This window comes from Urocitellus parryii, chromosome 4, assembly GCF_045843805.1.
Source record: "Urocitellus parryii isolate mUroPar1 chromosome 4, mUroPar1.hap1, whole genome shotgun sequence".
NCBI classification, from domain to species: Eukaryota; Metazoa; Chordata; class Mammalia; order Rodentia; family Sciuridae; genus Urocitellus; species Urocitellus parryii.
The window spans coordinates 65,115,458-65,140,224 of record NC_135534.1 but is presented as its reverse complement, the minus strand read 5'-3'; the positions used below and the strand labels follow the sequence as shown (position 1 = coordinate 65,140,224).

At 43.3% G+C, this 24,767-nt stretch overlaps 2 protein-coding genes across 4 annotated transcripts; both read left to right on the top strand.

The window, feature by feature from the left end:
• Nucleotides 1-1,466: 1,466 nt before the first annotated feature.
• Lipt2 (lipoyl(octanoyl) transferase 2) lies at nt 1,467-3,166 on the top strand. The gene is made up of 2 exons (XM_026379517.2): nt 1,467-2,002; nt 2,490-3,166. Exons 1-2 carry the CDS (start codon nt 1,537-1,539, stop codon nt 2,717-2,719), a joined length of 696 nt encoding a protein of 231 aa, XP_026235302.1. The 5' UTR covers nt 1,467-1,536; the 3' UTR covers nt 2,720-3,166.
• A 10,350-nt stretch (nt 3,167-13,516) lies between these two features.
• On the top strand, nt 13,517-24,560 carry Kcne3 (potassium voltage-gated channel subfamily E regulatory subunit 3). Of its 3 annotated transcripts, none has more exons than XM_026379507.2 (3): nt 13,517-13,648; nt 19,241-19,390; nt 22,636-24,560. In XM_026379507.2, exon 3 carries the CDS (start codon nt 22,653-22,655, stop codon nt 22,962-22,964), a length of 312 nt encoding a protein of 103 aa, XP_026235292.1. In that variant the 5' UTR covers nt 13,517-13,648; nt 19,241-19,390; nt 22,636-22,652; the 3' UTR covers nt 22,965-24,560. The 3 variants fall into 3 exon arrangements, with proteins under 3 accessions (XP_026235292.1, XP_026235291.1, XP_026235293.1); XM_026379506.2 differs by having other exon boundaries at nt 22,616-24,560; XM_026379508.2 differs by lacking the exon at nt 19,241-19,390 and having other exon boundaries at nt 22,616-24,560.
• The last annotated feature ends 207 nt before the right edge of the window (nt 24,561-24,767 follow it).

Sequence of the window (24,767 nt, the reverse complement as noted above, 5' to 3'; positions counted from 1 at the left end):
TCATTCTCAAATGAACAGTGATGGAGATGGAACATGACCCCTGATCCCTGGCCTCCCTATTTAGGACTCCTGTATGTCAGAACACATTTCAGGCTGGGGCACTGAGGTAATTTTCTTCAAGAACCAAGTCTTTTGAGTTTCTTTCCCCACCTAAAACATATTTATAAGCTTTAGGTACCATGGGACAGGGCCTTATGTAATCTAACCTCTTTTTCCCTCAGAGCCCCTGGCTATCTAAAAGGTTTGTTTATTTTTTCAACCAAAGTGCTGCCATTGATGACTCACAATGACTTTTGTGATCTGGTCTGAAACCTACCATTGTCTATCTTGCCCATGCTAGTCTGTCTTCCTTCCCAACTTTTTGGCTCTGAGCCTCACTCTGATTGCTGTTCTGTTCTTCCTCTTACCACTTCCTGCCCTACCCACCCCTGGGGACTGTTTCCCAAATACAGGAGGATTAGTTAATAATTGAGTGTTTACATTACCTTAGCCCCACCACTTGCATACTGAATCTAACCACACACCCTGTGCAGGGGTTGCCTTCCTGTTTAGAAGGGGAGTGGAAGGGAGAGGGAGAGATTATACTTGTCCTGGTTTCTTCTCTTGGATAGTGGCTTCATAATTCACAGAGATCTTGTATGCCTCAGGGACAGCACCTGGAAGTGACTTTTTAAGGGCCTAGAAAAATGTTCAAATGTTTAAGAACAGACCCCCCCCTTTAAAACAGATTTGCTCAAATGACACTCAGTGGGTACTGTGGGCCACTATCAGAACTTAATCACTGATTCCTCCAGCTTCTAGGAGTGGGTTGCTAATGACTCACGACTGAGTTCCTCTCTGGGACCTGACTGTCCACCACTAAAGGAAGCTGGCTTACCAAAAGTCTCAGTGCCTTTCTAGGGCAGCCTGTATCAGTGGATGGTCAATGCAAGGATCTAAATTTCTGACTCCTTGCTTCAATTTGGAATAACTGATGGTTCATACCAGGCTCAGAGCACTCCTTGGGTTTGGCTAAGGCCTCTGATGTAATTGTTTCAAAGTGCAACTTCTTCCTCCTCAATCCTGCTATCTATCATCCTCCTACAGGTGATGGTCTTGAAGGACAACCCTCTCCTGCCTTTCATAAAACCTCCTGCACGGTAATCTCCATCTTAGAATCTTCTAAAAAGTCAACCTAACACCACATTACCGTGTTTTATTTTTCTTTTCAGAGCACTTATCACTATGTGAAATGATGTAATTTAATACTTTAATGCACTTGCTAGTTGTCTGCTGTAAGAATGTACGGTTACCAACGCAGATCTTTCTCATACACAGTGTACCCCTGTATCGCGCGCCCAGGACAGTGCCTGCAGGAACAGCACATACTAAATACTGATTATTGAAACTAATGAATGGATGACGCCGAATCTTCTGATCACACAGCTTCTCCGGAGCTTACACCAGGACTCCGGAACAGCGATTTGGGGCGTGGCCTTGAATCCCCGCCCTCCGGCCCAGGCAGGGGGCCGGGTCCAGGACGCCACCGCCAGTAAGATGTCGCAACCCGGGGTTCGGCTGGTGTGGCTGGGTCGCGTGCAGTATGCTGAGCTACTGGCGCTACAAGAGCGCTGGCTGCGGCGACTGCAGGCCGAGCCTGCAACTAAGGCCTCGTCGGGGACTGAGGCGGGCGCGCTCCTGCTGTGCGAGCCCGCGGGGCCCGTGTACACAGCCGGGCTGCGGGGTGGCCTGACACCGGAGGAAACGGCGCGGCTGCGGGCCTTGGGCGCCGAGGTGCGTGCCACAGGCCGCGGCGGCCTAGCCACCTTCCACGGCCCGGGGCAGCTGCTTTGCCACCCGTTGCTGGACTTGCGGCGCCTAGGCCTGAGCTTGCGCACTCACGTGGCGGCGCTGGAGGCGTGCGCCGTGCGCCTGTGCGAACTCCAGGGCCTCAGAGGCGCCCGCGCGCGGCCCCCGCCCTACACCGGCGTCTGGCTGGGCGAGCGCAAGGTTTGCGCAATCGGTGAGCGCCGCGGGGCGGGGCCTGGGGCTGGACCCATGGAGGTGAGGGTAGAGCTCTGGACCGAGCAGGGGTGACCCTAGTGGGCTTTGAATCCGTACTGCGCGCTGCTGCGTTTGAAATTTTTTAGCCTCTTCAGAGACATCTTATATCCAGAAGCAGTAGGGTCCTCAGAAGTCATATATAGTCCAACACTTTTTTTTAAGGGCGGAGAGACTTAAAAAGTGAATTGCCAGATTACTTGTGAATCACAATGTGAAAACAGGACACTAATTTTCAAACTTTTAAAGCAATAATCCTTCTATTAAAGGAATCCCCATAATAAGACCGCTTGGTTTGGTAGCCGATGTCCCCCAGTCTGTGCACAATCCATGCTCCAGAAACAAAAATTGAAAACCAGTCATCTGGCCTACTTCCCTCTTTGTGCTGAGATCCCAAGGCCTGGGAAGAGGAGGCTATCTATTCTAAAACCCTTTGACTTGCCTTGCAGGAGTTCGTTGTGGAAGGCATATCACATCCCACGGCCTGGCTCTGAACTGCTCTACGGACCTCACATGGTTTGAGCATATTGTACCTTGCGGACTGGTTGGGACAGGCGTCACTTCCCTAAGTGAGGAGCTCCAGAGGCACATCACCGTGGATGAAGTAATGCCATCTTTCCTTGTGGCCTTTAAGGAGACGTACAAGTGCACACTGGTCTCGGACCACAGCCCCAGCTAAAGAGTATTCATGTTATCCCAGCCAGGATGACCCTGTCTTAGAAACCACCAAATCTGACTTGAGTCACTGGAACCCCAGTTCTAGACCTGGCTTATTATTCACTGACTGTGAGACCAAGGGCAAATCATGAGCTCTGAACCATTGTCTGCTTATGTGTTGCAGTTTAATTATATTATCTTTGCCTACCTCAGGTTCTAGATTGAAAACATGAAAAGAAACATGCTGTATAACATTAGTATGGCCAGTTTCTCAGCCTAGAGAAACTCAGATGTCATAGACTGACATTCTCAATTGTTTGTTACTTTCCTAATACTGTATCTAATTGAATATTTCTGGTGGAGTTCCATTGATTTTTGTAGGAATCAAATCCCTGGATGGCCCACATTAAAGTGATGTGATGTGGCACTTTTTGCATTCTCAAGAGACCTGGGTGCCTTCTGCAATAAAGGGAAGAGCATTATCAAAGAAAAAAGTGGGATCTTGTCTTCCTGGGTTAGATTCTTCAAGTTTGATAATTTCCCTGTTTTGGGTTGGGATACCCTGAACTGGGTCAGAGGTTACAGGAAGAACAAGAATAATTTCTTGGGCTGGGGATATAGCTCAGTTGGTAGAGTGCTTGTCTTGCGTGCACACGGCCCTGGGTTCAATCCCCAGCACCACAAAAATAATAATTTTTCACACTACAAATGCTGAAGAGGAAAGTGAATGTTCCTACATGAGACCCTTAAGTTTAGGATGCTGTGTACTGGTTGCCTCTTGCTGCATAATGAGTCACCAAAACTTATTGACTTAAAACTATAGTAAACATTTATTATCTCATTTTTTGTAGATCAAAAATTTGGGAGAAGCTTAGCTGGATGTTTCTTTTTTTTTAATTATCAAATTTTTTAATTGATTTTATTTTTTAACTACATGACAGCAGAATGCATTACAATTCTTATTACACATATAGAGCACAATTTTTCATATCTCTGTATATAAAGTATGTTCACACCAATTCATGTCTTCGTACATGTACTTTGGACAATGATGTCCATCACATTCCACCATCATTGCTAACTCCTTGCCCCCTCCTTACTCCTCCCACCCCTCTGCCCTATCTAGGGTTTATCTATTCCTCCCATGCTCCCCCTCCCCACCGCACTATGAGTCAGACTCCTTATGTCAGAGAAAACACTCGGCATTTGGTTTTTTGGGATTGGCTATCTTCACTTAGCATTATCTTCTCCAACTCCAGCCATTTACCTGCAAATGCCATGATTTTATTCTCTTTTATTGCTGAGTAATATTCCATTGTGTATAAATGCCACATTTTTTTTATCCATTCATCTACTGAAGGGCATCTAGGTGGATTCCACAGTTTAGCTATTGTGAATTGTGCTGCTATAAACATTGATGTGGCTGTGTCTCTGTAGGCTGATTTGCAGTCCCACCACCAATTTGCAGTCCTACCAGCAATGTATGAGCGTGCCTTTTTCCCCCACATCTTCACCAACACTTATTGTTGTCTTCATAATAGCTGCCATTCTGACTGGAGTGAGATGATATCTTAGAATAGTTTTGATTTGCATTTCTCTAATTGCTAGACATGATGAACATTTGTTGATTGATTGTATATCCTCTTCTGAGAAGTGTCTGTTCAGGTCATTGGCTCTTTATTAATTGGGTTATTTGGTTTTTTGGTTAGCTAGATGTTTCTAGTTTAGGGTTATGGATGATTTTTGATTAAAGATGTTAGCTATTATCTGAAGGCTTGATGGACTGGAGGACAGCTTCCAAGATGTTCACACAGTTTCCTGGTTGGTTCTGGTTGTTGAGAGGAGACCTCAGTTCCTTACCATGTGGACCCCTTGATAGAGACCACTAGAAAGTTCTTATGATAAAACATGTGGCTTCTCCAAGCAAGTGATATTAGAGAGAAAGTAGGAGCCACTGTGACTTTTATGTCCAAGCCTTGGAAGTCATACAGTAATTTTTGCAGTTTCCAAACAGATGAGCCCTATTTAGTATGAAAGGGATGTCAGGGGTGCTGCAAGAGATGAGGATCTTTAGGGGCCATCTTGGAGTATGGCTTCCACAGCTCATTGAGAATAGAAAGAACCTTGACTGAGAAGACAACCTCTCTCTGAGCTTCAGCTTTTCCCTGGACCAGTGTTCACTAGAAATTAATGGGAGCCACATTGTAATTTGACATTTTCTAGGAGCCCCACTAAAAAGGTACAAAAGAGGAAAAAAGGGTAATATTAGTTTTAATATACTTAATCTCAATTTAATGAAAAATTAATATAAAGCAATATCAACATTGATGAGATATTTTACTGTTTTTCATACTAACTCTTTGAGATCTGGTATGGGTTTGGCACTATAGCACACCTCACATTTTATAAGTGTTCATTAATCACACAGGGTAGCCTTAGACTGACTTATCATATCTAAAAGTTCTTTTGAGTTCCCAGGATTCTGTGGCTTCTCTTACTTTTAAAAAGAAAGGCTGGGGCTGTAGCTCAGTGGCAGTGCACTTGCCTAGCATGTGTGAGGCACTGGGTTCGATCCCTAGAACCACATGAAAAACTAAACAAATAAAGGCATGCTGTCCATCTGCAACTACAAAAAAATTTTAAAAAATAATAAAAAAGAAAGGCAAGGCCTTTCTTCTGACATCTGATTTTTGAGTACAAACAATTTATATCAGTTGTTCAAGATGAAATTCGTCTAGAGGTATCTTTCTACTCCCGCCTCACCCATTGTATAGAGATGAAACCAAAGCTTAAGAAAAACCTGAAGTTCCTACAGTAAATTCAAGACAAAGCTAGGACTGAGTTTTGGGTGGAAACCTTTTGTCCTCATCTTTTCCTGCTGTGCACAGACTTAGAGCTCAGAACAATATGCTTTGTAACATGGACACTCAGTCAATATTAATTAACTGATGATTTGCCTTCCTCTTCCCATGATTTGACTCATATCCTTTCTAAGCCTTAGTTTCCCATCCCTGGGACCAATGCCACTGTTATAGATCGGGGGCAGGTTGGGGAGTAGTCGATAATTAACTTGCAGTATTACTGCCAAGAAGGGAAATAATTATTTTTTAAGAAAAGAGATTTTCACTCTTGGAAGGTCATGAACATGTTTATACCCATCTGACACTTGGCCTTCCTCTCTAGCAACTCTAATAAGTGACCACACAGCTCATTCTTAAATGACTCCAGAGAGAATAAAAATTTACTCAGCACCCATTTACAGTGCCAGGTATTAGCTCTCTTAAGTACATTCTCTTTTAGACAGGCTGTCCTGCTCTGGACCAGAGAAAAATCACTCTGTGTGGTGTAATGGCTGATTTACCTGACCTTGCTGAGCCTCACTTCATTACATGAAACAAGGAATGTTACAGCATTTGCCTCAGAGTGTGGTAAAAATTAAGTGATCTAATGACAGGTAAAGAATAGAGTATCATGTTGGCATAGAGCAAATGCTCAATAAATTGTTATCATTATTATTAATATAATCTGTTTTCCATGAATCTTCTTGGAAGAATTATCCTCAGATCACTTAACTGACTCCTCCACCCCCAAGGAAGTAGGGTCCTTAAGAATAGAGCTGTGGCTGTCCTCTTTCCACTAGTTGTAAATACTGATTAAATGGAATTGAACTATTTAAAGTTTCCCCCCATCCTGCCTACCTGTCTGCACACCAGCCCTGGCTCATGTGTGTCCCATTAGGGGTAGTGGTCACAGCTGAGCACCACACCCTTGGTATAGACAGACCAGTGTGTAGCAAGGCAAACTGTCATTCTGTGTGCTAGACTTGGGGGCACAAACTGGCACTCGTGGGCTATTGGTGGCCCCAGATGTGTTCTTGAGAATTTATGAATGTGTATCTAATTGTTGTTAACATTTAAGAATGGGCCATCTTCCTGATAATTAGTGAGAACTGAGAAGTAGGTATAATGTTCTCCAGTCGCTCCAGTACCACCCCTTCTTTCTCCTCCAGCCCACTTGTTGACATTGGCTTTCCAACATCTAGAGGCATTTGAGTTGTTGACTCCTCATGTAGACTTTCCCTTATTTTGAGATGCCACAGAGAGTGGACCCCTCTATCATAGCACCAGTTCTGTAGTGTTGTCATGAGGAGGCTTTCGGAGGGGCCATGACTTCCAACAGGTATATGAAAAAAAGTGCTCCAATTCATTAGCAAACAGGGGAATATAAATCCACACTATAATGAGATTACTACCTCACTCCAGCTGAATGGCTTTTATTGAAAGATAAAAGATAACAGATATTGAAAGGATGTGAAGAAAAGGGAGCCATTACATACATACTATTGATGGGAATATAAATTCATATAACTATATGGAAAACAGTATGGAAGTTCCCCCAAAAAATTACAGATAGATTTACCTATGATGCAGCAATCCCACTACTAGGTATACATTCAAAGGAACTGAAGTTAGTATACCCAAAAGACATTTGCACTCCATGTTAATTGCAGCACTATTCACAATAGTCAAGAAATAGAAACAACATAAGAATCCATGAACCAGTGAAGAAAATATTATATATATATATAAACAATGGAATATTATTCAGCCCTTAAAAAGAAAGAGATCCTGTCATTTGTAACAACATGGATAAACATGGAGAATATTATTTTAGGTGAAATAATCAGACACAGCCACAGAAAAACATAATACATAATCTTATCTGTATGTGGAATCTAAAAGTTGATCTCATAGAAGTTGAGAGTAGAATAGTAGTTACCAGAGGCTGGGAAGCATAGGGGAAAAGAAGGGTAAGGAGCAGGTACAGTGTTATAGTTAGATGAGCTCTGGTGTTTTATTTTTACACAGTAGGGAGTTAGTCAATAATGTAGTGTGTATTTCAAGCAGTTAGGAGAGAGAACTTTGTTCTCACCACAAAGAAATGATAAATAACAGGTGATGCATATGTTTATTACTCTGATTTGATCAATGCACGATGTATACACATATATCAAAATACCATATCACACCCCCCAAAATGTACAATTATTATGACAATCAAAAATAAAATGAAAATTGGGCAGGATTGTGGCTCACTTGCCTAGCATGTGTGAAGCACTGGGTTCTACCCACAGCACCACATAAAAATAAATAGAGATAATGTGTCCCTCTACAACTAAAAAAATATTTTATTTTTTTTATTTTTTTTTTAAAGAGAGAGTGAGAGAGGAGAGAGAGAGAGAGAGAGAGAGAGAGAGAGAGAGAGAGAGAAAGAGAGAGAGAGAATTTTTTTAATATTTATTTTTTAGTTCTCGGCGGACACAACATCTTTGTTGGTATGTGATGCTGAGGATCGAACCCGGGCCGCACGCATCCCAGGCGAGCGCGCTACCGCTGAGCCACATCTCCAGCCCTAAAAAAATATTTTAAAAAAGTAAAATGAAAATCTTAAAAATCTACTAAAACAAAGGAGCCATGACTTACTCGTTCCCATATCTCTGGCTTCTACCTCAGGGCTTGGCACAGAATAGACAGCCGGAAATGTGTGGTAGTTATTAATGTTCACCAAATATGTCTGGCTCTCTGCCTTTTGGACACATGGTCGAATTCTACTTCATGGCCCCCCTTGTGATTGGATAAGGGTAGGTAACTTATTCTGGTTAATGAGTTATGAATGGAGATAACTTATAACTTCTGAGCTGGAGCATTGAGTAGCTGGGACCAAACTCTTCAGATTTTTCTTTCCCTCTGGAACATAAACTAATAAAATTAAAGGTGGTGACTTTTTTTTCTTAAATATTTGTTTTTTTAGTTATAGTCAGACACAATACTCTTGCTTTATTTATTTATTTTTATGTGGTGCTGAGGATTGAACCCAGGGCCCCACGTGTGCTAGGCAAGCGCTCCACAGCTGAGCCACTATCCCAGCCCCAAAGGTGGTGACTTCTTCCTGAGGGACTGCAATGAGTAGAGCCTCCTGCTTCTGACAGACACATGTAAGAGCTAACCCACCTAAATGTGGAAGTTAATTATCACAATGTAACTTGCATCCTTGTTGTTGCAAATGACAGGATCTCTTTCTTTTTAAAGGCTGAATAATATTCTATTGTGTATATATATATATATGTATACATATATATATATATATATATATATATATGCCATATACCTATTCTGATTAATACATTTTTATTAATCGGAACTCTTATATTTGCAAGTATAGAAAACCAACTCAAACATTTAAAAAAAAACCACTAAGAACAGACAGGGATGGGAAGAGGTTATTGGAAAAGGTTCTGGGGTCTTATGGATTCCAAGGGTAGGGCAGCAGCTGGACTCAAGAATAGGACCAGAGCATGAAGCCTTTTAGGGAACCCAGGTAGTCTTTTGTCTCCTATTTTCTGCTTCATCCCCTCATGCATGCTTCACTCCAGCTTTCTCTACTTCCCAGGTTACGTGATGGAAAATGGATGTTTCTGCTCCTGCTCCTGTTGTCATCTATGAGTAGTGGCTTCCACTCAGGAAAACCCCCAGATTTCTGGCGTTAGCAGGTGGGTGGATGGATGCTAGAGGTAATGCTGGAATGGAGAACACCGAATGAAGACCAAGTTGGGAGAGGAAGATGATGAGTTCAGTTTTGATAAATCAAGTTTGAGACACTCATTGGAGATCCAAGTGGAGAGAGTCAAGAAGCGGGGAGCATGGATCAGGAGCACCGTGTGGATGAGTGAGAGTGATGGTTTAGGTCTGGGATCTCTAGGAGAGAGAAGAGAGCAGATGACTGATAAATGTGAGCCATAGGCTGAGGAGGAGCAGGCCAAGGAGATGGAGACGTGCCACATTCCTCGCAACAAAAACACTCAGAGTCACTCCAGGAGAACTGTACCACGCTTAAATAATCACACAAGAGACAGACAAACCTTTTTCTTGGGGGGGTCCTGTGATGGCTCCTCTGACCTTAAGAATCCGCAGAAAGAGAGAGCCAGTAAGTGCTGTGCTGACCCTTTTATTGAGGAGAAGCCATTCAAATGAGTCAAGGGGTCAGGTTTCAGGGGGTTGAGTCTAGCTTTGTGATGTCAGCTGTCAGCAGGTTGACTGACATCTAGGAAGGCCACACCCAAAGGCAGAGCAAGAGACAGGGACACACAAAGGGAGGTTCCATGAAACATTCTATCCCAAACAGGGCAAAGGGGTAATATCACAAAGGAACAGGTGAGCGTAGCTCAATCCATGGGGCTGCAGGAAGGCATGCCTATGCAGGAAGACACATTCTGCTACTTCCGGGCAGTGTCTGGGGCCATTACGAATGTGGCCAGATCACTACGAAAGTGACCAGAAAGTGACTGGCAGAGCCTCTATTGATCACAGGAAGGAAAATGCTGGTCATTCGGTGTGACGTCCTCCCACAGAGAAGCAGGTAGCATAGAAGTGGGACAGGAGAACAGAGATTATGTGTCTGTCTCATTTAGCCATCCCTCAGCCTGGCAAGGTTGATTGTATGGATGAGAAAACCAACACTCAGAGGCTAAGTGATGTCCATCCATAATCATGAAGTTGAGAAGCAGCAGGATTAGTCTCAGGTTCCAGGTCTGGGCTCTGAAGAGCAAGTGGGGCTAGCATTCTGGAGGAGTGGAGCCTCCAACAACAGGTGGGCAGGGATGGGGGGGGGATGCAGAGTAGAAGGCCAGAGTTTGGCTAAGCTGGGCCTGTGGCATAGGGTCAGGGCACTGTTTCAGATTCCTGACTCTTCTTCCTGCCAGGATGGATCCCACTCCAGTTTCCCACTGTAGCCCTTCCTCCAGGAAGGAAACTGAGCATTTGAAGGAGGATATCTAACACCCTGGTTCCCCTCCACCATGGAGAAATCCTCTTCTTGTTTGTTCACAGTCTTTTCCTCATAAATAAATAGATTGTTTAGGGCCCAGTGAACGAGTGCCGAGGGTGAGGACGTGACCAGCTGCAGTTCCTGGCTCAAGATGGAGTTCCTTCAGTGAGGCTGGCAGGAAACCAGATAGAACCTGCTCTGGCAGCGTGACCAGGTGCACCCAGCATTGTATAAGCCTCTCTCTGAATCCTCTGGTGAACATCAGATTTTTGCAATCTAAATCAAAATTTGATTTTTTAAACCTATTTTTCATTTACTGTACTGTACATATTTTTCATACCATACTATAATATTTAAAGTTAAAAGAAAAAATAATCCTTGCATTCATCTAACACATCCTTTGATTTGTGTTTGTTTCCAGTACTTGATCATGGGGAAACATATTTGTATGTACTTTTAATTATTACCTGGGTAAAACCAAACATAAAATTACAAACATTGTCCCACACTGCTTTGTTTTTTATAATTATATATTTCAATGCCTTAATTTTTTATTTTTGAAAATCTTTGATCAGTTTTTAAAATCTCAGTAATGCACATGGAATAAAATTTAAAAGGTACAGAGTGGTAGGTTTGAAATATAGGTCTTATTCCTACCCCTTTTCCCTATAAATGAAGTTTCCTTTCCTGGAGGCCTAATTATGATAAAAATCTTCTTTAGAGGTATTTCCTGTATGCATTTTTCTTGTAGTAGCATACTATGTGAACAGTTCTGTACTTCAGCCATGTTTCAGATCACTACATAAAGAACATCCTCATTCTTTTTTTAACAACTATGAAGTATTCTACTGAGTGATTTACTAGAATTTATTTAGCTAGTCCTCAGTGAAGACATTTAGGTTATTACAAATCTTTGCTTCTAGATCAAGGCTGTAATGAGAATCCATACACAAATATGTGCGTGTATTATTTTACGCAAGGTGAGTACAGAGGTTGCATTTCTAGAAATGATTTTCCAAGTCAAAGGATATGTGTTTTTATTTTAATAGATATTGTTATATTGCCTTCAATAAAAGTTATACAAATTTATACACTTAACAGTTGTGTACAAGTGTTATGGAATTTTAAATATACAAGTCATGGAATTTTCAATTTCTAACATCTTAACATTTTTTTTCGTTAAAAAAGTTTTATAAAATAAAAAATCTTAACATAAGCCAAGTGCAGCGGCGGCATGCCTGTAATCCCAGCCACTTGGGAGGCCGAGGCAGGAGGATAGTGAGTTCAAAGCCAGCCTCAAAAACTTAATGAGGCCCTAAGCAATTTAATTACTTGAAGTTTGCCAGAAAGTCTGGCAAAGTTTGGTCCTACCATAAGACTGGACAGCCTCATGTTAAACCTGAAATACAAAGATTCATTAGGTGAGAGATTTTGACTAGAAAACTGTAAGAGTCCTTCAACTTAGGTTCTGTCACTAAATGACTCTAGCACTCTAAGTTGGTAAGAATTTAAAACTATAACTCTAAAATTGTATTAAAACAGGAGACAATCTCTGTCTTCAAAGAACCATCTAGTAGATGAGGAGGAGAAATAGTTACTCTCACTAACTATAATAAGTAGTATTAAGGAGTGACTGCAAGGCCTGGAAAGGATCTGGGAGGGAGACCCCACTGAGCCAGGGCTATTTCCTCAAGGCTAGTCTCAAACACTATGTGCATCAGAGTGTTTGGGAATCTTGTTAAAAATGCTGATTTCTGGGCTGTATTCCAGATCTCCTGAATCAGAACCTCTGGAGTAGAGCCCAAAAGTCTACTGAGGGGCTGTGGCTATGGCTTAGCAGCAGAGTGCTTGCCTGGCATGTGTGAGGCACTGGGTTTGATCTTTAGCACCACATAAAAATAAACAAATAAAATAAAGGCATTCTGTCCATCTACAACTACAATCAATCAATCAATCAGTCTACTGTGTTAAAACAAGTTCCCCGGCTGATTCTTAGGCAAACTGAAAATTGAGACTGCACACCTAGGTGGTCAGGATGACTTCTCTGAGCAGAGATCACCAGACTGAGAAGGAATAGCTGGGTCAAAACATGTGACCACAGAAACAACCCAGAAAACAATGTGTTTTGATGGAGATTAGAGATTTTGTACAAAATGTCCACCATGTGGTAGGTCTTTTTAAAATGATAGCATTTCTTAGATACTATATCTTGACATTCTGTGAACTGCAGATATCCTAGAGCAGATCTTTGCAAAGGCTGAGTATGTTACTAATTATTGCAAGGCCTTGGTCTGGTTTTGAAGATTTAGATAGGCCCCCTACAGAGTCCCTGCTTTTTTTGGAGACTGCAATGTCACCAACAACATTTGAATGAGGACCTGATGGCTGGAAAATGAAGAGTGTTCTGGGACAGAGACAGGTTGATGTGCCAGACACAAGCTGGTCAGGCTTGAGGGACCTATTGAAACTTTGGTTGCAGGAGAAACCTGCTGGGGCTAGGGAGAGGGATGTAGTGGATTCTGAGTCTGAATTCTGCCACTGACTTGCTTGGTGAGCATGAGCAACTCCACTCCCCAATTTGGGGGTCTGTATCCTGTCTGGAAAAAAGGCTTTGTGTTACAATCAGGCGTTTTCTCAGTGACCCTCCAGTTTTCATATTTTGTATTCCTGAGAACTCGTTTGGTCCTACCATAAGACTGTGAAGAACGTATGCAGGAACCGTACCCACTTCACAGACAGGAAGCCAAGGTTCAGCAAGGAGGCAGTAACTTGCCTATCACAATACAGACTCGGAATTCGGTCTCAGGTCCAGGAAGCGGTACGGGGACAGAAGGTCCGATCCCACAGCAGGGTGAGGCTAAGGAGCTGGGCGGGGGCGCCTGAAGCCAGCCCCGGGAAAAGTGGGTGTGCTGAGATCGGGCGGGGTCAGGGGAGGAGTCACCCTGGGGAAGGGGAAAGGGAGCTGAGCGCGGTTTAGAGTGCAGAGCCCCCGAGGGCGCAGGACAGTGCTGGGCGCTGTCGGAGCGCACCTGGAGGGGCCAGAACTCCGAGGGGCGCTGTGCCCAGATCACCAAGAGTAGAGGGCGCCTCATCCAACGAGCGCTCTTGGGTCTTTGCCAAGAGGCAGGTAAGGCGCACTCTCAGGGCTGGGAAAGCTGAGCTGCAGCTGGAGATTAAAAAAAAAAAAAAAAAAAAAGCAGCGAGATCTTTGGGCCTCTCTTCCTTGGGCCAAAACACGTTCTTCTTGAGAGCGCGGACCCAACAAGGGTTGCAGTTTAAGAACCAAGCAGATCCTCCCAGGGCAGAGAGCAGATATTCGCGGCATGAGGAGCTGGACACCTTGCATACTAATGCTAAGCCAGGAAACCGCGCGCGGGTGTGTGTGTGTGTGTGTGTGTGTGTGTATGTGTGTGTGTGAAAGAGAGAGAGAGGGAGGGGGGAGTGTGTGGGGGGGGTGGAAGGGTGGGGGTGGAGGGGTGGACTTGCACCCATGCTCCCAGGCCCCCCAGAGGGTGGCATAAAAGCTCCTCCACGCCTATAGGAATGCAAGCAAATACTGGTCCGCAGCTCCTGTACACGAGGAACTCCATTCCAGCGGTCAGTGTTTTCCGCTTGGCCAGAACTGCTGGCTTTGCAGAGTTGACTTACTCATTCTCTACTTGGTTGTGTCTCTCACCCTGACCAACCCAGTACCTGGGAAAGCATGGGGACTCCCAGAGGCTTCTGCTGCTGCTAGTAACCTTAAGGATTAGTCTGGTGGTCCAGAGATCTGGGTTTCAGTGAGCAGGTTGTGTTGCCTGCTCTGTGCCTTGTGCTTTCTTATTCTGGTTCACCACCAGTAAAATGAGTCTTGTGCTCCTGTTGCTTAGTACCCAAGGGACGTGAGGGGAAGGGGAGCCTGGACCTGGAATCTCTTATCTAGTAAGTAAGTACTCAAGCTCAGCCCTAGTGTGAGAGCCCACTGAGAGTATCTCCTCTTAATCCCCCTCTCAACTCTCCTGGGCAACATGATTAACCTAGGGTCACACCTGGATCCAAAGAGAATTAGAACCAAGTTTCTTCACTCCTACTCCAGGGCTCTCTCCACAATCTCCTACAAAGGGATATTGTAAGGGTAGAAACTCATTATCTCCTGGCATCCAGCCACTTTGCCAGTTCCAAATGGAGGAGGTAACATGCTAGAGGCACGGAAACTGCTTTCAGATTTTCTTGACTCCTTGGGATGAAAACCAACAACCACATTCTCCATCCTTCCCACTTCACTCTTCTCAAAGTATATTCCTACTCATAAACTTAATGTGTGGGTGCTCCAAATTCCTTCTAAGAGGAAGACAAGAAAACCCATCTTATTAAGGAGGAAAACAAGACCGAGGGGAGAAGGTTCTTAACACATGGCTAGACTGTTGGAAAATGGAGGCAGAAACCCAGGTCTATTGATTTCCAGGACTTACAGAATGGTGCCTTCAAATGGTCAGGGACTATAAGAATGATCAGAGAGGGTGGGAAACAAGGATGGGTCTGAAGGAAGTAAGCATTTCTGAAAATCACAAAGAGTAATAAGAGCCCCCGGCTGCTTCTGAGGGTAAAAGAGCCAGAGTGGGGAGAGGTGGCATCAAGATGGCTGGTCTAACTGATATGGGGGAGGGGGAAAGTTGGAGACAGAGAGGCAAACAGTGACCAGGCTGCCCAGTAATATTCTCCTATGTTTACAGCTTCTAAAACACTTTCCTATCTGTTGTCTCCTTCAGTTTTCATGTGTGGTAAGCAGGGCAGGGATAATTATTCCCATTTTATAGATGTGGTTCAGAGAAAATAAATGTGGTCCTCAAGGTCACAAAACTAAACATGGAGCCAAGATTGGAATCTGAAAGGAACCCTTGAAAGGAAAGATCAGAAGCCAAGAATGAGACCTGGATTAAGTGTGTGTGCTGTGTAGTGGGTGTGTAGAGCCACACCCTCCGTAGGTATACAGGGAAGAAGACTGCAAAACCATTGCTTGTGTTTGGGGCCCAGGAATGTTTGCTCTTTGGATTAAATGGGGTTCAGGTGCAGGAAGTGTCTGAACTTCCAAAGGACTCTCATAATTCCTCCTCCCCTAATTAACCCCACCTGATAGAGGCAGCTTCTTTTCTTTGAACCTTCTCTTTCCCAGACTAAATGAACAATCTGTTTTTGCCAGTCCTTGATGTTGCTTCTCTTTTTAAAAAAGTATTATAAGCTGTTTACATGATACAGAGAGAGAGTGTGAGTGTGTGTGTGGCCGTGTGTATAGAGGAGGTATTGATTCATTTATTCCTGAGTGCCAGCTGTGTCCTCAGGCGTGGGGAATAAAGTTATGTATGAGGCAGAAGTTCTGGCCCTCAACACTTCACAGCACCTGCACACGCACACAATTTCATTACAGCACAGTGCTCTAATAGAGCTTTGTGCAAAGCACTTGGGGAATAGATAAGAGGGAGAGAATAACTGTCTAGGTAGTAGGGAAGGAGGTGTCTCAGGAAAGGATCCAAGAGTTGACATTGAAGCTGGATCCTGAAGGATGATGAGTAGGTGTTTGCTGAGTGGAAGGAAATTCCTGCTAAGAAAACAGTATAATCAAAGGCAGGAGGTGTGCTAGTGCAAGGAATGCTTAGAGAATGGGTACAGGGCACTGGGAAAACTGTAGGGTGATGGGGCCAGTGTCGGTGTCTTATCCAAAGAAGTTTGAATGATAATCAGAAGAGTTTAGACCCTACTTTATAAGAAGCAGGGAACTTATGGTGGAAATATCTGTGGAAGGAGAGTAGGAATACCTGATTTTTGGTCCCATCCCTGCCTCTACCAAGCGTAAGACCTTGAGCAAGTGATTCCTCGAGGTATGGATGGTTGAAAGAGGGTGCATACTTACAACCTAGTCATTAAGATCCCTTCCAGCTCAGATTCCATTCCTGTGTCTCTTCCCAACTAGATGTTAAGGTCCACCCTTAAACTCCTCTCCCACTCCACAGGCTTTCCAGTCTACAGCAGTGACAAGGCCATCAAAATGACAGTGGCAACACTGTATACCTCAGGGGTTATCTTTGGATCTCCTATTTGCTTTATGTCACTTTTTCTATCTGCCTCTCTTTACCTCAACTCCAAGGCCTTAAGACACTCATCCAGAAAGAGTAGTTGAAACAAAGCAATAGGGAACTAAAGGAACCAACAGTGGAGTTTCACTTTTCCCCAGAGAAACCTGAAAGAAAATGTCACTAAGTTTATCCTTCATATCACACTTGTACCCCAATCCCCAAATTAGAGGCTGGTGAGTGCAAGTCAAATACTTTTTTTTTTTTTTAAAGAGAGAGAGAGGGAGAATTTTTTAAATATTTTTCAGTTTTTGGTGGATACAACATCTTTATTTTATTTTTATGTGGTGCTGGGGATCGAACCCAGCGCCCCGCGCATGCCAGGCGAGCGCGCTACCACTTGAGCCACATCCCTAGCCCTCAAGTCAAATACTTTTACAGAGGACCTGTTTATGTGATGGAAATAGCAGGAGCACAGTGTAGACAGAGAGTTCTTGTGAGTCAGGAGTAGGTCTAGAGCAGAGCAGCCATGGGAAATGAGACCACAGAGGAAGGCTGGCTGTCTTTCAAAACCTACCAACTCCCCCTTAATTGGATCCTTGACTAAGATTGGCAAGAATATGTAGTATAGGGAAAGGTAGTGATAATAGAATCAGGGGAGGATGCCCCATATCTTGAGGAGGCAGTGTTTGGTGTAATATCCAGCTAGGATGCAAGGGAACACTGTCATCTGAAGTAGAAAAACAGCCCAACAAAGACCTGGGTTCTCATCCAAGTTCTGCCACTCACTGGCCATTTCATTTTGGACTAGTTACTTCCCCTTTCTGAGCATCAGTCTCCCCAACCACAGAAATGGAGACTTGGGCCTATAATCTAAACTGGAGATGGTCTTTAAAATCCCTTTCAGCTTGCTCAGGAACTTTTTAAAATCTTTTTTTCTAAACCGGTCCATCTTGGGAGCTTGGTGATCCATTGATGCTCTCTTAGAGAGGGAAGCCAAAGAGCACAGGAAAGAGAAGCAAAATGTCCAGTGTTGCTGACTGCCAATACCCAACCTGAAATCAAAGGCAGGTCACAGAGAACCAACCTGTCCTTTCATTAGCTCTCTGCCTCTCCTGACTAAAACAGGATGCCCTTGTACCCAGGCCCTCATCCCCATCCAAACCCATGGCCTATGGCCTCTTTGCTCCTCCCATCAGAACCACAAATACCTGGGTCTATCCACAGAAACCCTAGTAGGAGAACCTGATGATGAATTTTCACACCTTTCAGTGAACCCCACCTCAGAGCCCACCCTGTCCTTCACACTGTCCCATCCACCACTTTGCACACATTATGTCTCCTCCCCATGCTAGACCACTTATCAGCAGGTGGACTGCTAAGAGGGAAAATGAACAAGTCAATTGATTTGGTTCTTTGCTTATCAAGACTGGAATATTAGGTATAAGTTGGTCCCAGGGCTCAGGAGTACCTTTTTTTTAAAATATTTTTTTGAGTTGCCATATTTTATCTATATGTGGTGCTGAGAATCAAACCCCATGCCTCACACATGTAGGCAAGCGCTCTACCACTGAGCCACAGCCACAGCCCTCAGGAGTATCTTAACCTGAGGAAAACATCTGCAGTCTTCTCTATCTTGGGAATTAAGGGGCTCTAAAAAACCATCAAAGTGCCTCTCCCACCAGTCTAACCAATCTCCCAAGATCTCACAGCCTGGTTTGTGATCTGTACTGTCACAGGATGTTAGAGCTGATCAGATCCCTTCATTTTACAGGGGCAGATAGAAGCTGAGAGGAAAAAAAAAAAAAAAAAAAGGAAGTCATATGCCCAAAGTCACACAAGTAGCAGCTGAGCCAAGGCAGCTCCCTGGGTTTCCATTTCTCTCATGAAATGAGGACACTTAAACTAGATGGACTTTGAAGGCCCTTCCAGCCTCTTCTTTATAAAAATAAAACATCTGCCAGTATCTGGGGAGTGTCTGGTTCCAATGCTTCATAATATTCTGCTTTAATTTTCCCAAGAAAAGTGTGCACAAATAGTGTTAATTGTGAGACAATTGAATGTATTTGGACCCTGTCTGTCTAAATAGATTTGATCAGTAGCACATCATTTGTTATTACATAACTACCATTCTACCACTTGCATCACTTCCTTGGGATTCTTTTTTTTTTTTAAAGAGAGAGAATTTTAATATTTATTTTTCAGTTTTCGGCGGACACAACATTTTTGTTTGTATGTGGTGCTGAGGATCGAACCTGGGCCGCACGCACGCCAGGCGAGGCGCTACCGCTTGAGCCACATCCCCAGCCCATTCCCTTGGGATTCTAAAAGTCTCTTGGGTAGGGGGATGTTTTAAGCTGCACCATTAGCTGATCCCACAGCAGGAGTCCATATATTAAACTGGGGCTTTTCATGAAGTCACGCAGTTAAGACATTGTGAGTCTGGAGCTGGGAGACAGCAATCTGGTGCCTCTTGGCCACTGCATAGTTCCTGTAAGTACAGCTCTAGGCAGGCCTGACCCAGCTGCTGCAGGAAGGGGAGGAGAACTAGAAGGGGGTCTGAGCCCACAGAAAGACTATTGCACAACCCTCAGGAACTGGCCTTGAGTGATCCACCCTGGTTTTGAAGTTTGTTCTGTGTGCCTGGTTTCTTCTTCCTTCCCATTTTCCAGCTCTGGCCCCTTCAAGTACCTAAAGTCAATCCTGAGACCCCAGACATGTCCAGAGACATCCTGAAGAGACTGAGCAACTAAAGAGCCTTAAGGTATCCACAAGGAGATTCCTGAAGTCATCTCAGAGTCAGAGAGTTGGCCTGCCATTTGGTGAGTTTTTTAGATTGAGGTTACCCTCCCTCTAGCCGTCATTTAAAGCCTCTTTCCAAGGATACCTAAGAAAATTAACAATAGTGACTGCCCTGGCAAGGAGCCCTGGATGACCAGGAATAGAGAGAGTTCACCTTCATAGTATGTACTGATTTTATTTAAAAATATATATATATATGTATTTGTTTCTAAAAAATTAAATTATATTCAACATAATAAAAATATATGCTTACAGCAAGCCTTTAGGGAAGCCAGGGCAGGGGTGATAACCTTTTTTGTTTGTTTTAACTGTGGTAAAAAAACACATAACACAAAATTTGCCATCTTAACCATTTAAGTATTAGATAATGTTAACTATTTTCATATCATTGTGCTATAGATCTCTAGAACTTTTCCATCTTGCAAAACTAACATTCTGTGCCCATTCTATAACAACTCCCAATGATGGTCTATTTTGTTAGATAAGAAGACTGAAGGCTAATCAGGGAATACTTCCCTTAAACTGTGCTCCTCTAGACACATATGCTGTCTATTGTCTACCTGTAAACTTGTCTGAGGTCTCTTCCTCCTTCAACCCACATTTAGCCCTTCCATCCTCCAGACAACTGTCACATCTCCACATCTGTTCCTGCCCCAGCCCAGTCATCCCTTCTGCCCTCACCCAAGACTCAGCATCTTACCCCTAAACAATTTCAACACCCTTATCACTAGACCTCCTGCCTCAATTCTTGTCCCTTCCAGTCCACATAGCAACCAGAGCATCTTTTCTCAGTAAAAATCTGATCATTTTATCTTCTTTCAAAGGATAAAATGTGAGTTTGCCTGCCATTTAGTGAGTTTTCTAGATTGTGGTCTCTCCTATGGTTGCTTTCTTTTCTTTCTTCTTCATCTTTTCTTCTTACAATCCTACTACAGGATAAAGTCCAACTCTGTAGCATGGCATTCACAGCCTTTCATGGTCTGGCTCCTGTCGGTTTCTCCTGTCCCACATCCTGTTTTGCCCTCCATGACTTTATGCTCTAACCTCATCATGTTACTTTCCATGCATCTAAACATTTTATGCGCTTTCTCATTAATGTACTTTGTTCAACTCTTTCCTTCCCCTGTCTTCTCTACCTCCTAAAAATCTTTCAAGGTCCAGTTGAAATGCTTCCCTCACTGTGAACGTTCTCAAGCCCTGATCAAAATTCATCACTTCTTTTAAGCCTCAGTAGCTCCTGGTTTGACCCCAAATCATTTAAAACTGGAGATGAGCCTCTGAGTGCAGAGACTAGGTTCAAGCCTCCCTGAGGTCCCAGCATAGGACCTGGCCTAAAAAATGATGACTTGCTAAGTGATTCATTGAATCATTCATTTCATTGTGATGCTCCTCCACACCATTGGCACATTGCCTGTCAAGAGTAGTAGGTGAGAATCTATGTCTCCTAGATCTTAACTGAGTGAGCCCTTGATCTTTTCCCCCTCCTCCATCCAGATAATACAGCACAAGTACTAGATGGCAGAGGGTCTCAAAGCCCTTGCATGAATGAAGTGTGGACTAGTCCTAGGTGACTGATTCTTCCTCCCAACTTATGCATTCAAAGAGCCACTCATCAATATTTATCATATTTTCTGGGAGGGAGACCTTGCAGTTAATTACCATTATTTGGTTTATTGATACTTCTACCTATGTGAAGGAGAGCTTTGGAACTAGTGAGTGAATTATGGGTGTTTGAGCTATAAAGTCCTAAGAGTAGACATATTTATAGAGAACTGCTGAGAGGAGGAGAATACCCATCCAGTCCCTTGGTAAAAAAGAACACCGAGTGAGTCTCAGGGTAGTCTCCTAGATTTGGGGGAAGATATCGTCCTGCTAAATAGAACCATGTGGCCTGATATGCTTAGGAAAAACAGTACAGCCACTGGCTGGGGTTGTGGCTCAGCAGTAAAGCTTGTGGCTCAGCATTAGAGCACTTGCCTAGCATGTGTGAAGCGCTGGGTTTGATCCTCAGCACCACATAAAAATAAATACATAAAATTAAAGTATTGTGTCCAACTACACTGAAAAAAAGAAAGGAAGAAAGAAAAAAGAGTACAGCCACAAATTGCCTTATATGTAAATGGTGGGGGAAGGGAAAGCTGAGCTGGTAAACTTATGGAGTATGGTTGAGGGGTGGGAGCCCTGGATGAAGGCTTCCTGATGGAAGTAAGTGTGAAACCTGGTTAATGGAATGGCATGTTTGTTTTGTTTTGTTTTTGTTGTTTTTGTTTAGAGACAGGATGCAAAGTTGTCTTAGGATGTTTTTCTTTGTAATAGACTAAGGATTTCTGAGAAGAAGGAAAGGGAACATTTATTATCACCTACTGTAAACTAGATATGTAGTGCCTTTGTTTCAGGAGGCAGGATAGTTGAGGTGCTGCAGGTAAACCCCAAACCAGACTGAACACTTTACTTCCTGCTCAGCTGGATCTGTTCTCCTTTTTTTCCAGGACCTGAAGGGATCATTAACCTTCTTTCTGCTCTTCCAGTCCCCTCTTTTCCAAAACAATTTCCCCAAAGAGCTAGGAATACCTAGTATTTGGCACCAAGGATTCTTGAGAGGTCCCATGAGCCAGTCTTTGGTTCCAAATAGGTGAAATCTAAGCCATCTAAGCATCCTTAAATGGTGTCTATGCATTATATAAAAAGAACTGTTCTGAAGGAGAGTTCTGATGCCTATCTTCTAAAATGGTTCCACATAGTCCCCTGGAGAGCTGGGATGGGACCTGAAGGAACTCTAAGTTGGTCTTCCAAGAGTGGGACTTTATCTTCGCCGTATCTCTCAGTCTCTGTGATCATGGACAAGCTACTTATTTGTTGTGGGCTTTAGTTTCCCTGTGCATAAAATGGAAGGAGCTATATTAAATAATTCTAGGGCCCTTCTAGCCTAAAGCTCAGTGACATATGGGATAAAAGAAACAAATGAAATTAATGCGGGTTACAATGGTCCAAGAAGGTTTTTATTCCACAGGTATTTATTGGAGTACTATGAAGTACTGTCACAAGTGCTCGTATACATCGATAGGTAAACAGATATAGCTCCTGCATTTATTGAGCTTGTGATGTAGTGGAGAAGTAAGCGAGTAAGCAAGTAGTGAGAGTATACTGTAATGTTAGGATTCTAGCTGAGATCTGAAAAGTGGGGAAGTCACTCAAGCTGAAGGTAATAGAAGCCATCCTCTCCCTCTTGTCTCTCACCATCATAGCATCCTCTGATTCTCCCCAGCTTCAATTTCTGTTGCTATGGAGACTACCAATGGGACTGAGATGTGGTATGAGAGCCTACATGCGGTGCTGAAGGCCTTAAATGCTACTCTTCACAGCAACTTGCTTTGCCGGCCAGGACCTGGACCAGGGTCAGATAACCAGACTGAGGAGCGGCGGCTCAACCTCCCTGGCCGTGATGACAACTCCTACATGTATATTCTCTTTGTCATGTTCCTGTTTGCTGTTACTGTGGGCAGCCTCATCCTGGGATACACCCGTTCTCGCAAAGTGGACAAGCGTAGTGACCCCTACCATGTATACATCAAAAATCGTGTGTCTGTGATCTGACACAAAGGGGCTGGGGATGGTGGAAGATTAAGACACTTGAGGATTGTCTTCTGGAACCTCCAGAACTCAGCTATGGACCACATCGGCTTCACTGTCTCTATAAAGTCAACAAGAAACAGGGCTAAGGGAGGTCATCAATGGGATGTGAGAGGAGGCTACCAGGCCTGGGCCTTGTGGCTAAAACTTTTTATGTAACAGTGGGAGCCCATGAACAAACACAGAACGTACAAAAAAGATAATGACTAATGATTGGTCAAGTGGCAGGAGTACTTGGGGATGGGGTTGAAAGAAGGAGAAGTTGTAGCAAAGGGAAATGAAACAGGAAGATGCTCTGGAGACATTTTTTAAGGTGTTATCTTCAACAACCATGAGATGCAGTAATGATTATCCCATATCGTGGACAGGATGTCTGAGTAAATTTACTTATTTATGTTAGTTCACATTTTTGGGTGGTTTTTAAAACACACACATTTAACATTTGTGGTTTTACCTTTTCTACCCTGCACAAAAAAGCAGGCAAAGTGCCATGCTGCCCATTTGGGCCAGAGAGGTACCATGACTGGGAACCACAGAGCTCTGGTCTCCTTGCCTAGCACTTCAAAACTCTGTGTTACACTGGAGTAGACCCAAGCCTAAAGCATATACAATTCTGGGGATTCTCTTTAAGAAAAAGATTCAGTGAGGCCCTAAACAACTTAATAAGAGCCTGTCTTACAATAAAAAATAAAAAAGGACTAGGGATGTGGGTGTGGCCCCTGGCTCAGTGGTAAAACACTCTAGAGGTTATTACCTGGTACAATAAAAAGAGAGAAGAAAGGAAAATTCAGAAGTACCTTACTTTAGTAAAGATTATAAAAATGTATCACCATATCTCCAGTCATGGGACCTTCACTACATCTAAAGCAGTCTCTTCTGCTTTGATTACATTCTGTGACATATCTTCTGATACTAAGTTGGAATGCTCTTCTAGAACATTATTATCACACCTAAGAGATGATCATATTAACAGATTCAGAAGCCCTGCTTCTGCCACTAATGTGGTAAATGACCTTAGGCTGGTCATTTTTCTCTCTAGTCCTTTTTCTCTCTGGTCCTTTTTATTCTTCAGCACGATGTAATAATTAAACTCGAAAGTCTCCAAGGAACCCATGAGTTCTGTCCTAGGCTTCATATGCTTTAAGTTGAACCATGTAAAATTGCTGTGCTTTTATAGGACAAAAATTGCCAAATATCAGTAATTTCATGTAGTTCAATCTAATTTGTACAATATGGTGAGTGAATTATTTAAAAGCTATTTGCCCTGAATCCCTGACTGGAGCTGCCCACCATTCTGTCTGTCTGATTTCAATTTAAGGGATCTCTATGTGGTACCCAGCAGGCCCCACTGAAACATACATGTTTGTGTATAGCAAAACTCTGAAAGACTATTTTGATCTCTGAGGAATAGAATTATGTATGATTTTTCCCTTTCTACTTTATAATTGTATATATCATACTCGACTTATTTGACCATAAGTATGTTACTTATGTAATAAGTGGGAGAGGAGCTACTTCCACTTTGAAAAAGCAAAAATAAATGCCTTTGTGTTTCTTGAATGGAAGCTTAAGAATGCATTCTCTCCCACAAGCAGTTGGTGAACTACCTGCAAGTCTGTGTTGAGCCCCTTTTGTGTTCAAGCCTTCCTTTAATTCTTCTTGAGGGAGAAAGTGGAGACTTTCTTAAGGAGATGTGCCCTATGGAAAGAACAGATTCTGAAATATACAGCTGATAGGGCTTTAGAGACTGCCCTGCTCAAACTCCCA